The sequence below is a fragment of the Rasamsonia byssochlamydoides genome, assembly GCF_041956645.1.
Source record: "Rasamsonia byssochlamydoides strain NRRL 3658 unplaced genomic scaffold VTN77scaffold_54, whole genome shotgun sequence".
Taxonomy (NCBI): domain Eukaryota; kingdom Fungi; phylum Ascomycota; class Eurotiomycetes; order Eurotiales; family Trichocomaceae; genus Rasamsonia; species Rasamsonia byssochlamydoides.
In genome coordinates this window covers 143,585-158,745 of record NW_027192437.1, presented here as the reverse complement: position 1 = coordinate 158,745, position 15,161 = coordinate 143,585, and the positions used below count along the sequence as shown (strand labels likewise).

The 15,161-nt window shown below is 47.1% G+C and overlaps 5 protein-coding genes across 5 annotated transcripts; all 5 read left to right on the top strand.

The window, feature by feature from the left end:
* Positions 1–1,059: 1,059 nt before the first annotated feature.
* On the top strand, positions 1,060–2,623 carry VTN77DRAFT_6933 (uncharacterized protein; the record flags this gene model as incomplete). Its single annotated transcript, XM_069423266.1, has 2 exons — positions 1,060–1,468; positions 1,518–2,623. The coding sequence occupies 2 exons, from the start codon at positions 1,060–1,062 to the stop codon at positions 2,621–2,623; spliced, it is 1,515 nt and encodes a 504-aa protein (XP_069275822.1).
* A 3,049-nt stretch (positions 2,624–5,672) lies between these two features.
* VTN77DRAFT_6932 (uncharacterized protein) lies at positions 5,673–6,092 on the top strand (the record flags this gene model as incomplete). The annotated part of the gene is made up of 1 exon (XM_069423265.1): positions 5,673–6,092. One exon carries the CDS (start codon positions 5,673–5,675, stop codon positions 6,090–6,092), a length of 420 nt encoding a protein of 139 aa, XP_069275821.1.
* A 692-nt stretch (positions 6,093–6,784) lies between these two features.
* On the top strand, positions 6,785–7,760 carry VTN77DRAFT_6931 (uncharacterized protein; the record flags this gene model as incomplete). The annotated part of the gene is made up of 2 exons (XM_069423264.1): positions 6,785–6,919; positions 7,002–7,760. 2 exons carry the CDS (start codon positions 6,785–6,787, stop codon positions 7,758–7,760), a joined length of 894 nt encoding a protein of 297 aa, XP_069275820.1.
* A 1,863-nt stretch (positions 7,761–9,623) lies between these two features.
* VTN77DRAFT_6930 (uncharacterized protein) lies at positions 9,624–10,658 on the top strand (the record flags this gene model as incomplete). The annotated part of the gene is made up of 3 exons (XM_069423263.1): positions 9,624–9,859; positions 9,916–10,428; positions 10,478–10,658. The coding sequence occupies 3 exons, from the start codon at positions 9,624–9,626 to the stop codon at positions 10,656–10,658; spliced, it is 930 nt and encodes a 309-aa protein (XP_069275819.1).
* Positions 10,659–10,687: 29 nt separating this feature from the next.
* VTN77DRAFT_6929 (uncharacterized protein) lies at positions 10,688–11,392 on the top strand (the record flags this gene model as incomplete). Its single annotated transcript, XM_069423261.1, has 1 exon — positions 10,688–11,392. One exon carries the CDS (start codon positions 10,688–10,690, stop codon positions 11,390–11,392), a length of 705 nt encoding a protein of 234 aa, XP_069275818.1.
* Between the last annotated feature and the right edge of the window lie 3,769 nt (positions 11,393–15,161).

The following is a 15,161-nucleotide window of genomic DNA, read 5'->3' as shown; positions in this document are numbered from 1 at the left end:
CCATGGTGCTAGAAGGGCAGAAAGAGGACTCAGGGATGCAGTGGATGAGAAGGAAGAGGGATGAGCTTGTTGCTGGCCTTGGGAAGCCATGTTGGGTCTTTTCATTTATTATATTTAAACTGGACTACTGCCTGCCTGCAGGGTAATGGCGATCCAATTCCATTACCGCTTTGGGAAATAATTGAACGAATACGAGTGGGGCAGCACGAAAAAAAAAAGCTTAGATCCAGGCGGAGGATGTGGCGGAAACTGTTCGGTCGGCGTAACCAAAAGTGGTGTACTTTCAAAAGCTAGTCAAGGGCCTTAGACCGATCTTTGTTCCGTCAATCTCTTGATCGGAATCAATTGGTTGGATTCGTACGCATCCATGCAAGCATCCAGGTACAGATAATAATTAGGCCTACAACAACACCATGCCAGTAATCCACCTCCTTATGACCAGCACAGCTATTGGTCTTTGAGATTGTCAAGCTCATTTCCTCAAAGACTGGCGTCCACTGGTTTTCTACCCTAATATGGTTCACCTAGATGATGAACTTCATACTCGGATCCTTGGCGGCACTACGCAATTGTTCTAATCCTCTGCTTCGTTTTGCAGGCAGCAATATTTCAACCCAAACAATCATTATTTTAGGATATTATGGGTGAGGGGAGTGACGACAGCATATGCTTGCGTATGATTGCTTAGACCGGACCTCGGGAACCTCCCTGTAGCAGCAGTTTGTCGTGAAACATGGTTTTTATTCTCTAACGCTATGATGTTAGTACAAGATTGACACCCTATTGTTGACGAGAATCAGTCGGACTGTTCCAAAAATGGGACAAACTCAGGATCATCCAGCCTAGTCCTTATGCTAGTTCCTGGCTGCTCTCGTCGTGTTCGTATTCCAGCAACAATACTTAAGCGTAGCCTGTGAACCATATGCCTTCATTCCCATCAAGTATCACAGATCAATTCTATCCAAGACATGATTGTTTAGCTCACTACCACTTCTCTTGGCCTTGTGGCTGGTGGCCACGGGAGCTTCACACGCCCTGCCCGAATGCAAGAATTCCCCTATGGATACTACCTGGCCGTCTGCAGAGGACTGGAATGCCTTGAATCAATCAATCCAAGGTGTTCTCATCAGAACTACCCCAGCGGCCTCGGCATGCTACCATGGAAATCCATTTGATGTACCGCAGGCATGCAAAGAAGTGAAGGAGAATTGGGCCTTGGCCTCATATCAGGCCCAACTGCCTGAGGGAATCGACTACCCCATCTATGGAAATAACTCTTGTCTCCCTCCAGGAGCCACAGGGTACACGGAAGGCAAGGGCTGTGAGATCGGCGGATCGCCTCAGTATGTCGTGAATGCCACCACTGAACAGCAGGTTGCAACTGCCATGCTATGGGCGTCCCAACGCAACATCCGCATTGTCGTCAAGGGGACAGGACACGATCTCAATGGCCGGTATGTTAGTGCAAGTTTACTCAGTGTTTAACACAAGCTGATCATGTGTAATACAACCTTCAGGTCCACTGGTGCGTACTCATTGTCGATTTGGACACATAATTTCAGAAAGATTAATTTCAATCACACTGGCCCTTACCTGGCGGGAATGGCACAGCGAATGTACTCATTGCTGGCAGTGGAAACAACTGGGGTTCCGTCTATTATGCCGCGCACCAAGTCAACAAAGTCCTCGTTGGCGGAGGAGATCCGACTGTTGGCCTGGGAGGATATATTCAGGGAGGAGGGCATGGCCCCTTATCCAGCTTGCAGCAGACCAGATATTGAAGGCAACTGTCATCACCACCGACGGCCATCGGCTCGTTGCCAATGAACAGCAAAACAAAGACCTCCTGTGGGCGATCCGAGGCGGCGGAGCAGGACAATATGGCGTGGTTACAGAATATGTTTTAAAGGCTTATCCAGCACCAACTAACGTGGTTACCGGCGGTCTTAGCGTTCGTGCCTCTGGCAACACGAATGTCAGTGAGACGGCAACTTGGAATGCATTGGCATCTCTGGCTCGAACCATCCCAGATGCCATGGATACAGGCTTAGCTGGCATAATGACAGCCGCGACTGGGCAGTCGGCGATGAGCTTTCTTTCGCTGAATGAGACCGTGGCTGGAGTGGCGATATCGTTGTCTTTCTTTGGCTACAACATGACGACTACGACAATGAACAACATTTTGATATCTTTGGCAGCAAATGTCACTGCTGAGAGCGACAACAGGTCGCTAGTTATTACTCGGAGTACTCCAGTTGTGTATCCAAGCTTTTTATCCTTCTTCAACTCGACCAATACCTCTCCCAGTAGCGCTGGAGAAGTCAGTTTGATTTCCAGTCGTCTGCTTGGGCGTGAAGAACTGTCAGAGCTACCCCGGAATAAATTAGTTTCGTACTTGCAACAGGTCCTGCGCGGACAGAATGAAAAGACAGGCTCCCTTCTTCTCTTCGGCTTCCAAGGTGGACCTGGGCCGGCCAACGTACCTACGAACATGCGAGGCAGCTTGAACACGACCTGGCGCAAAGCTTACGTGCATGCATTGACCACTGGCGCATCTATCAACGCAACGGGCATCCCCAGTCAGTCGTTGGCAGCGGCAGGCGAATGGATGGGATATTATTGAGAAGCTGTCTGGCGAAAGTGGGCGCCGGAGACGGGCGCGTACATGAATGAAGCCAATTGTTTTAACAGCCACTGGAAGCATGACTTCTATGGGAGCCACTACGACCGGTTGCTCGAAATTAAACAGAAGTATGATCCCAGCGAAAGCTTGTTCGTTCTTAATGGAGTTGGTAGTGACCGTTGGGACTACGATCTAAATAGTTGCCTGCTTTGTCGAAGGAGCTGAGCAGAGGTATGAATGAGAAATTGCTGTAGGTGGGAGAGTGAAGGCGCAGTGTATTTAGTTTGTGAACAAATATCTCACTCTCTGTGAAATATTATATAGTTTTGGAGATTATTAATCCTAAAAGGAGCTTTGTTGTGTATGCTCCTGAGTGCAACTGGCATTAGACTGATTTCCCAACCAGCTGTGTGGTTATTGTCACAGATATAACAAGGAATGCTGTTATAAATTACCAGGAACCCGCACTTATTGTGCAGACAGGAAGGCTAAGTAAATCTACATAAAAGGAAATCCTTGCATTAGGAGAGCCTAGAAGGCATAACTTCCCAGCAGGTGACTAGAAATGAGTATGTACTTGTCTGAATGTGAACTGACTCAGTCTAAACAATAGGCCAGAGAGTTATAGAGATGCAGAGTAATAACACACAAGTCACTGTACAAGTCAGAGCTGCAGTTGAAGGCGAAGCTGAATTAATTATAAATAGCTTCAGGTTCTGCTCGCAGAAAAATCAAAAATCATGTTATTGCAAATGGGCGGTAATGGCTTGTTGTAGATATGACAACAGACTTGCTTTCAGCCTTGCCTTTCAGCCATACTATTCTACATCAATACCATCACATTGCCAACAGTTGGCAACATTTTTCTTGAAGACATCCTTCTTGCAGATAGCCTTTCTCTACATCCATGAGAATGATCAGCGGCCAGCCTACATTGAGTTTTGAGCGCAACTGATTTGCTATTCAAAAGCTCTGGCTCTCCACAATGTTCTTCCTGAGTAGTGTCAATTCCAACTAAATATGAATCTGTATTTAACAGCTCCGTTGGGATTGCTTGTATAATGAGAGTATCAAAATGCCTGCAGTTGAAAAAACCCTCTTACACAATGACTATACTGTTAGATGGATCTGTGCTCTACCACTGGAGATGGCTGCTGCTAAGGCAATGCTAGATGAGATTCATGGCAAATTATTGCAGGATCTAAATGACCACAATACTTATGCTCTGGGATCAATTACTGGTCATAACGTTGCCATTGCATGTCTGCCATCAGGTATTTATAGTACCACTTCAGCAGCAATAGTAGCAGCCAACATGCTATTAATCTTTTGGGTGATTCACTTTGGTCTGATTGTGGGGATTGGAGAGGAGTACCTAGTAAGAAAGCTGATATTCAACTTGGTGATATTGTAGTAATTAAGCCAATAGGTGTCTTTTACGTAGGGGGGGGGGGGGGGGGTAATATAATATGATTATAGCAAGATGATCCATATCTACTCTAGACCTGTACCTAAGGTGTCCAGGTCTCTACCTATCTGTTGGTCTGGTAGTTCTGTTGGTTGATCAGCGTTTCAAGCAAGCCAAGCAACTGCCCGTCCTCCCCCAATCATCGTACCAAGAACTGCCAGATCGCAGACTGGGGCAACCCTCTTGAGACGTTTTACAGGGAGTCGGAACAGGGAAATAAGGAAATGAGATGTAGATCGGCTCATTCGAAACGATGAATCGGATTTCCTTCGCTGACTGACTGCATAATGGATGCAATTGGGTGTGCCTGTTTGTTTTGTTTTAACTAATCGGGGTTTATCGGTTGTCGCCTGTTGTTATGATTGTCGTACTAAATCTGACACAGGATAACTAATTATAGGTAAGTGATTCGACTCCATAGGGATCTGCAACGAAAACAAAATAACGCTCACTAAATCGGGTTGTCACTGGTAACGTGGCACCAGATCGGATCCTTCAGCGGTTGATTGATTGATGAGCGATTATAGTGACACCTACCTAGGTAACTACTAGGAAACTAATGTACGTACAGTACAAAGCGCTAAATTATCATTGGATAAAAGTGTCAGACGAAGCAAACTTCCAGCATATCAACAAGCATTCGTTCCTAGGTTAGGTTCTTCAGGGCGATATGCTTAGCCGGCTTAAATTCCTTGGGTCGTATCGTGTCCCGCCGGCCACATGGTATGGTATGAAGGGATGGATGCCAAACTTTCAACCCACCCCTGGCCATTCACAGATCGGGGAGGCACTTTAAATCGCTCTCCGTGAAACATCATCAGAGAGAATTTAGGTACTCTTCACGCTTGTAGCCGTTCGACAGTCGAGTCGAGTCGAGTCGGGAGCTGTCTAGATCGTCCTGGCCAATCCCTTGCCTGGTGTAATCCTTAGAAATTTGGAAATCTACTACAAGTGTCTATCTTGTACGACCTTCCTGTCAGGGGAATGGCGGATTGGATATTATCGTCCTGATTTGAGGGCATGGAAACGACTCAATGCAGTCACCCAGCCAATGCAACATTTACCTGGCTACCAGCCGGTCAGAAGCCACTGGCATTGTCTAGTCGATGTTGAGATATGAATCTGATGGGGAAGATATAAATAAGAATGCTCTGAGGACATGGGACAATGATCATACCTAACTCTACAGGACCACTCCTTCAATACATTCATTCAACCCTTTGCAACATTCATTCCTTAGTAATCTTCACATTCATCAATTCTTGTTACATACGTTGTGCAACGTGACGACCAACATGCTCCTCCACACGTTCGTCGGCCTCCTCTCCATCGGTCTGGCTACCGCTCACATGGAGATGAGCTGGCCGTACCCTCTGCGCAGCAAATACGATCCGCTGAACAACGCCAGCGACATCGACTATTCGATGACGAGTCCACTTTTACTAGATGGTGTGCTCTCTCCACCAAAGAAACACGCAACAGAGCTAATAGCTAGCAGGCTCCAACTTTCCCTGCAAAGGATACCAGAAAAACACCCCCTGGCGCGCCACCGCCGAATACACCGCCGGAAACACCTACAACATGACGCTCGCCGGCTCGGCCACCCACGGCGGCGGATCGTGCCAGCTCTCACTCAGCTACGACAACGGCGCGACCTTCCACGTCATCCAGTCGATGGAAGGCGGATGTCCGCTGACGACGACATACAACTTCACCGTTCCCCGGGACGCAGCCAACGGGCATGCGCTCTTCGCCTGGACGTGGTTCAACCTCATCGGCAACCGCGAGATGTACATGAACTGCGCGGACGTGGTGATCAGCGGCGGCAGCGGCACCGCCGCGTCGTTCGCGGCGAAGTACCCGGAGATCTTCGTCGCCAATGTCGGCAATGGCTGCTCGACGGTGGAGGATAGGCAGACGGTGTTTGCGAACCCGGGGAAGCAGGTCGTTTACGGGCAGGGAGTGACGAGTTCGACGCCGCCGTTCCCGCAGTGCTCATAGATATCAAGTTGATATGATAGCTATATCATGAGGAGTGGTGGATGATCTCATGAGTCGACGTCATCTGTCGTCTAGACAGCCTGTACATAGGATGAAAGCTTCGAAGGGATGAAACACCCTGACGGAGTCTGGGCAGGCCCCAATTTCTCTCAAAGAAAAAAAAAAGCATGAATAAGAGTCAATCATGATATTCGAAAATAATAGATGAAACGGTCAAAATATGTAGCAGTTGGTTGACCGAAACTGATGATTAACTATTAATGATGCTGATATAATAATGAAATCCCATGGACAAGAACAACACGTGCACACTTGGCAAGCTGATTTACACTAACCACATCGGGCAACCCAAGTAAGTATCCCCGAGGCCCTCTGATTGGATAACTGCCCAAATAGGAAGTAGTATGATGAAGGGCACCGGGACAGCTGACATGGGGGCCAAACCTGAATATTTCTTTAAGATGCAGTCTGACTTATCTTCTTCTGTCGCATCTTTTCTAGATTGTTGTGTCTATCGCAGTGTGATTTCTTTGGATTGCTGCCATTTCATTCCTACAGTACATACAGGACATATTGCTATGTCGTCATGAATTGAGCATTTTCTTCAATATAATTTCTTCTGGGACATCAATTTCGACTTTTCTGATTTGCGTACCCAAGTCAGCTGAAAGAAGAAGAAAGAATTTGGACAAATGCCGTCGCTGCTGAATCAAATTACCGCCCTGGCGGGAAGCCTCCCCCAGTTCATCACCACAAATCACATCCTCGTCGGAACGGGCCTGTTGGTTCTGCTGCTCAATCTGAAGGGGATTCCGGGGATGTGGCATGTAAGTTGTGCCTATAATATTGCGACGGCTTCTTCATGTAAACTTATGCAACCTATGTGACTGACTATTCATTGATGGCTAGATCCGCCTGTTCAAAGGCCTCCTGACACAACTCTACTTCACCAAAACAGTGCAAGCTGAGGAAGACGGCCTCGTCCCAAGCATCCTCGACAAACAAGGCCAACCACGTCCCCGTCTCTTCGCCTTCTTCGTAACGACCTCCGGCACCCCCGCCATCGACTGCGACTACAACCTGCACAAGTCGAACAGCACCTTCTTCTCCGACCTCGATATCAACCGCACACAGCTGCTGATCGCGCTGTTCAAGACCGTCCTGTCGCCGTCCCATGTCGACCGCAGCCGGCGCAAGAACCCCCTCCGGGTTGCCCTCGGCGGGGCGTCGTGCATCTTCCGGCGCGAGATCAAGCCGTTTCAGCGGTATGAGTTGTGGTCGCGCGTGCTGGCCTGGGACGAGAAGTGGCTGTATGTGGCGAGTTATTTCGTGAAGAAGGGGAAGGGCAAGAAGGCTGCAACGTCAGACAAGAAATCTGCTGACGGCAGCATCCCGGGCCCCGAATCTGATGTTCTCGCGTCGTGCATCGCCCGGTATGTCTTCAAGGACGGGCGAGTGACGGTTCGTCCAGCGGTAGTCCTCGAGGAGATTGGATTGATCACCACGCAGACTGATGTCAAGGTGGTAGAGGGCAAGTGGTCGGCAAAGCAGTTTGAGGAGGAGCGCAAGCGCGGCATGGAGATTGCCGCGCTGTTTACCGGTCTGGAGGGGTTGCCCGGAAGATTTGATCCTGAGAATGCGATCCTGGGAGAGTACAGCGATCTGTAGGAAGATTGGCTTGTTGGCATGATGGCACGGAGGTATGGCCATATACGTCTGGTTACATGCTGCTTTTTCTTTTTTTTTCCTTCTTTTTTTTTTCTTTTATTTTTCTTTTATTTTTTTTCTTTTTTTTCCCCATTCTGATTGGGATATAGCTATACATTATAGACTTGGGGAAGGATTACTAGGAACAATGACTGTAGAATTGGATCTGGTTGAACAATAATATTCTGCATACATTTTTCTCACCTACAGAATGAATGATTACGGAGTACGTGCTCGGTGACAGTACAGTATCTGATTTTACATATATTGCTGATTTAGTCTTCTTCCTACTGTCGTCGCGTAATCGCATTTTTCTATACCTAAGTACTTGTTTCTAAGTTTCTGCCATAAGCCCATTTTCCTGCACAAATTGTATAATTTATTTCTCAACGAGATTATATGTAGTAAGGGTATGAGAATATATATATATATATTTTAATTAAAATATTAGTAAATTTAACCTTTTTTCATATATAAACTTTTTTAATTAAATCAAATCATCATAATTATAAGATTCTTTAACCATAAACTTAGACCTGTTGCGGACTACCTGATACCTGGTTCAGATTCAACCACGAAGCTGGTGCCATGGTGCCTCTTTTGGCCGAGTCTGCAACAAGACCAAATTTTCTCAAATTTTTTTAACCATTAAAATTAAGTAATTAAACTATATATTTAATCAATATTTTTCAATAAATATATATATATTTATATATATTAAGAGAATAAACTTTATCTCGGTGCAGCCGGCTTACCGGCCACACGCTTAGTCAGCTCCGTTGGCCCGTGCGCCCAAACCTCCTACTTCCTTTCTCACCACCAAGTCGTCTAGTAAGAGAGGTTCAATATAACGGTTCTCAACGGCTTCATTCTTTCCCTTTCTAGTAATTCCCTCACTGAGCGTTGCCGGACGCGGCAACACTTTATAATTTGATATTAAGGGGTTGATTTTTTATATATATATATTAAATTTTTCTGGGGGGAAAATTTGGTCTGTAACTGCACTAAGTTTATCCTCAAAAAAGTTAATTTGACTAATTTCCAACTAAAAATCTATTTTTAAGATTACCCTTTATATATAGATTTTTTTTGAATAAATTGAGTATACCTCTGTGTGTCTGTATGTGTGTGTGATTATATAATATTAAATAAACCCTGAAATATGAAAATTGGCCCATGGCGGGAACTTATGAAACATAGCTTAGGTAGCTGTATTGGACACTAATCCCTGCGATGGAAGAGAGAGAGATGTAGACATTCGATCAGACGGAAGAGGTCGACTTTTCCCCATAAAAAGGGGTTAATTTGTCTATTTCAGAGGAGCCGAAGTCTTGATAATGATAGATAGAGTGCGGGTATTAATTCTTCCCTTAGCGCGGTTTCACTAGAGGACGTTATTATACCGCCAAGTTGCTATACCGCCAAAGATATGATGGCCTCTTGCCTGTTGTAACAGAACAGCTGTTATCTCATCTTGGAATTGTCGAATATCTTGTACTCCGTTCCTTTAAAGAATTTTTATTTTAGGGTTAAAAGATATTTCTAGAGATAATCAGCTACGGAATATTTCCGTCGTCGAAGATTGATCTGATAAGCGCGATCCAATCGGATTGAATTGACGATTCGATTTCCGCAGAATTAATAATGATGCTAGCACTAACTAACAACTAATAACGAGAGTCCTCTAGATGCTGGCGCAATCTTATCCTTTAGTTTAGTCAGTCTTAGTCGAGGCTAGCTAATTATAATAATATTAATGATCGATTTCTTCTCGAATATGGACACGCTTTTATCGAACCTCGATCCTGGTGGCCCTTTCTAGCCATGTCAGACAGGTCAGACCACTCGACTGGCAATGAAGATGTCGAGAATGGCCGTGTCGGGGCCCGCCCCGACTGCTTCAGCAGCACCATTGAGGAGTGCCTGTTCGTGCTCACGGCGACGATGGCCATCGGCCAGAATTCGTTCTACACCGGCTCGGTCACCGGTGTCACTGCGTCCATCGGCCGGGATCTCAACATGAATTCGGCGGAGATTACCTGGATCAATGCGGGTGCTGCGTGCGTACAATTCTAAAATTTCTATTTGACTTGGATGCTTACTGAGAACGCGACAGCCTGAGTAGCGGTGCCTTCCTCTTGACATTCGGCAAACTGGCCGACCTGTTCGGCCGGAAAAAGATGTTCGTCGCCGGGATGGCTGGCTTCACCATCGCGCTGGTGGTCGCCGGCTTCGCGACGTCGGCCATCTACATGGACGTCTTTTCCGGCATTCTGGGCCTGTTCTCTGCCGCCGTCGTGCCTCCGGCCGTGGGGGCACTCGGAGTCGTGTACGAGAAGCCGTCTAAGAGGAAGAACCGCGCCTTTGCGTGCTTCAGCGCCGGCAATCCGCTGGGTTTTGTCGGCGGGATGATTATCTCGGGGATTGCGGACCATGTGGCTAACTGGCGGGCCACGTTCTGGGCGTTGGCGGTTCTGTACGCGATTTTCACCGTGTTGACCATCTGGACCGTTCCGAACGATCCTCCAGGCAGTACCGCACCATGGACGTGGGAATCGTTCAAGAAGTGTGACCTGCTTGGCATGCTCCTCGTCGTGACGGGGATGTCCTTTTTCTCGAGTGCCTTGTCGTGAGTACTTCGCTTAAGATCTCTGCGAGACGGACTCTGACGAATCTAGGCTTGCCGGTGATGCCCCCGATGGCTGGAGAACGGGCTACGTGATTGCCCTCCTCATTCTGGGCATTGTTGCTATCGGCGGCTTTCTCTACTGGCAATCAGTCGCTACATATCCATTGATGCCTCTTTATGTGTGGCACGACCGAAACTTTTCGCTGGTATGTGAACCTGTCGAGCAATAGACTTTGGCTTTCACTAATTTTTCTAGCTCATGGCCATGCTCTGCCTCGGATTTATGGGGTTCATGTCTGAGTCCTTCTGGCTTTCGCTGTACCTGCAAGAGATCAAGCACTCCTCCGCCATCGAAGTGGCCGCCCAGCTGCTTCCGATGGTCATCAACGGTGTGTTGGTTAATGTTGTCTGCGGATTGATCCTGCACAAGGTCAGCAACAAGCTGTTGATGATGATTGCAACGGCGGGCTATACGGCTGCCTTTCTCATCCTCAGCTTCATGAAGGAGGACAGTTCCTACTGGGCGTTTATCTTCCCTGCTCTGATCTTGGTTGTTGTGGGGGCTGATATAGAGTTCAACGTGGCGAATGTAAGACCGCTTTACCATTCTTTTTGCCTTTCCTCTCTCTCTGTCTCTTTCTCTTTTCGTTTCTTCTTCTTCTTCTTCTTCCTTTCCCCCTTCTTTTCTTTCGTTTCTACCTTCCCTCCAGGAATACGAACTGACCCGAGGATCCATAGATGTACGTCATGTCCTCGCTCCCCCCATCCGACCAATCCCTCGCAGGCGGCATCTTCAATACCGTCACAAAGCTCTGCAACAACCTCAGTCTGGGGATCAGCACGGCGGTCTACAACGCCGTCAGAAACCAGAACAGCACCGGAAACACGATCCGGCCGTACCTTGCCACCTTCTGGTTTGCCGCCGCCATCGCGGGCCTGTCGATATTCATGGTTCCGTTCCTGAAGCTGGGGACGCAAGGCGGGGGTGCTGAGAAGGGGGAGTTGTCTGAGGGGGAGCAGACCACGGTGGGAGAAAAAGGGGCGATTTAACAGGACCCAATTAATTAATTACTGGCCCATGTTAGAGATAGAGGTGACTAAATTTATAGAACGCGGTCTAAGTACGTAATCACTTTCTAGATATTGAATTAGATATAGAACTCCACAGGATCGATCCATCCATCCTCACTGACCTGTGGAAGAACTTGCTGCAAAAAAAAAAAAAGAGCTTATATTAAGCTATAGCGATTACCTTCTGACGACTCGGTATTGCCTTGATCTGATCTTCCACACATCGCCAGCAGACTTCCTCTGGTAAGATGATCGTGTAGTAGCCTCGTGCGACGCTCAGAGCCGTGGCAGTCAATCTGGCTTCCCAGTTTTTGTGGGCACGGACAAGACACCGATTTTCCTCCGGCGGTTAGATCAGCTCAAGCCAGTCATCGATACATGCCCATCGATGCTTTCGGGTATTTCGGTCATCTTGATGAGCCCTGTGACAGGGAGAGGATCTTTGTAACTTGCTGCTGTGGAGCGATTTGTTGACGTCCAAGTCCGCAATCCACTTCCCACCGTCGTGAAGTGAAATGACAGTCTCCACGATGTATACTTCGGCATCCTGGTAAAAAGACGGTCCGACGTTGCCTGTCGAAGCGAGAGCAATAGAAGCCCCCGTAAAGGACAGCTGTAACGATGTGCTCCCGAAGCGATTTTGCACCTGCCCATCGAACTCTTCATGCAAGATATGCGGCCACTCGCTGATGGCGACTTCCTTTATCATGGGTTCCTGCGGTGGCACCAGGAACGCGATGCCAGGACTGCCCACGTTGCCCACAACATGCAGGATATCTCCCCGCGGGGGTGTATGGCATGGATCACGCAACAGCAATGCTGAGACTTACATGGAATCTCCAGATGACTAGCCATGACATTGATAAGTTTTCCCGGAGCAATATCAAACCTCCCTGAATCAAACATTGCGATGCAGGCAAAAGCTTCTGCTAGTTCAGGTTCATGGGGGCAAAGGGAGTTTGGGATCTTGATGTTAGGAGCAATAAAGCGCAATGGTTCATCGCGTCTCTCATGGCTCTTGAACCACGAGGCGTTATGGAGCCGCTGCTGCATGATGCGAACGTCGATGGATGCATTTGGAAGGGCCTTGTAGATTGTCGCGGCAGTAGAGACGCCTACTCCCATTTAAAACGAATGAAGCGGCTGAATCTCGGTCGCCATAGACGAATGTATAGCTGGCCAGGCCTCTCCAACGCAGAAGGTTCTTCTAAATCGTCTCGCTTGAGGACGTCTTCCCCCCTGTGGCATAGAGCTGTTTCTTGCTCTCGTATTCGCGGTAGACCTGCTGATGCTGTGCGTCATCGAAGACCTTACCGACATCATGCAAGACATTGATGTCAGCGACTATTTCTTGCTCAAAGGAATTTTTTCTCTAATCTGCGACGATCTTGCTCATCGTCCTGGTCGATGACCGCTTGGCTATCTCCGATGCGCGCCTGCCGTACCCTTTGATCAGGCCAGGGGTTTGTGGCAGCGATAATTCGAAGAGAGCACCGAGCTTCCGAGCGTGTTGTGAGGCCTTCCATTCTCAGCCGCCTCGCGACGCTTCGGACAGTACTTCTCCGGAATTCAGTCGGCACATCTAACTTTAACAACGAGAAATCAAAGTTGAGAACTCCCAGAGCCGGCGAAATCTCGAAGGAATTGCTCACCGCCGCGGCGGTAAACCTGCTGATGGACATCGCGATGACAGAGAGGACACAAGATAGCTGTCGAGCAGGATACGATCGACGAGATAAAGGTTACGCAACTGGAGTTGTTGAGATCCTCAGTGAGACTGCAGGGCTGAAGCGGGGTAGAAGTAGACGTCGAGCTTGATCGATTGCCGATGGCATGTCGTCGTTGGAGTTGTTTTAATTGGGACCGTTGCCTGTTGGTCATCACAGCGGAATACCGACTCGTACATAGGTACGTAGTTAATGACTTGACTATGGATGAGAATCTGAGCTTGCACTAAGGAATCTTGTACCATAAATGAATTATTTGATCAGTATCAATGGTGAAGAAATCTCTCTCTCTCTCTCTTTTTTTTTTTGTAATCACCGCTTCTTCGGTTTCACTTGATAAATGGCTTGTAAACAATAAGAACACATAATTCTTCATGCGGCACAGTGCATACATGCATTTCTTAGCGTGTGGTCTACACGAAATGCCTGTACTATATGTTGATGCCTAAGAGACCATATTCTTCCTCTTGATTGAACAGACCGTCTATTATCATCATTATCAATCTGCGCCTTACCTAGTCTAAACTCTAGCCAGGCTAACTGTCCAGAGGTACTTCGTACTCAATACTCCGTAGCGTAACGAATTAATTAAATCGAGGCTGATCTATCACTGTAGGGCTGTGTAAGTTGCCCAGTTAATTTAGTGAAACTATTTTTAGTCCACCCCTTGCTGGACCCTTGCCCTGGCGCATATTCTTACCCACTTGTCTAAGGCAGTAGAAGCCTAGAGGAGGTACGGAGTATTATTGACCCAAATTCCTGGCCAATCCAACGCAATTACTTCTACGCCGCAGTTGATTTAATTTACTAACCTGTGACCGTTACTGTGAATGGTTGAAAATATGGTTGCCTGCCTTATCTACTCCTTACTCCGTACTAATCTTTGACTTTCCTTTTTTTTTTCCTCGAAATGGGTTCGCTTTGCTGAGATCCATTATGGTTTACGTAGTAATACTCCGCACTGCCACAGGAAATATTAATACTTACCTACTAGGTGCTTGAAATATTTCGGATGGAGGAATTAATTAGATGCCGTATGTACTGCGTAGTGTATGTACTGTGTATTGTACTGTACCCTAAATATCGGTGAGGGAGGTGTAAAATCATAACTAATGCTGAATTTCTGGTTATTTTTTTTTACCTTGTTCTACAGTCGTAGATATGAAACCACATTAGCACTAGTTATCGCAGACAGACAGACAGACCAGACAAAATGTTGAACTAGTTGAACTACGTTATTATTGCTACAAACAGCTACGTCGATGGTTCGATCGATTTGCCCGTTCGTCTAGCAATACGCACAGCTGAAAAGAGCGAATATTGGCCCAGATGGAGACCCGTCTGGGGAATTCACAGCATATCAATCACCCAAAAACCAACATCAAAGCAACAACTACCAACTACTCAAATGCAGAAATTACCGTCTGGTTAGACAGGTTTCTGCTTGCTTACCAGGGTTAATCAAAATTAACGAGAACAATGGTGCTGCCGACTAGGCTAGGCTAATGATAATGAAGGAAGCAAAGAAAGGAAGGAAGGGATCTTCGCTGCAGGGCTGGGCTAACTGCCTCAGCCCTGTCGTCAGTTAGACTGTCGTGTATTCCTTGCTGGAGGTTGATTGATAAGTCTACTTGTTCCATGCATATGCATGAAACTGTTGACAATAACCAAACCCTGTCTGGTCGGGGACTGCGCCTCAAAAATCAAAAATAAAAATAAAAATGTCGGTTTATCTGTTGCCTAGAGGGTTGTCGACTACATAACTAATGTTCTGTGGTGGGTTCCCTCCAGATGATCTTATTGCTGTCATCATCACTACCGCTATCACTATCACTACTCCGAACTCCACTGACTGACTGCTTCAGTCTGATTATCGACCTGACTGTGGATGCGAAATTCCTCGAATAAATTGTGTCGACTGACTGACTGGACGTC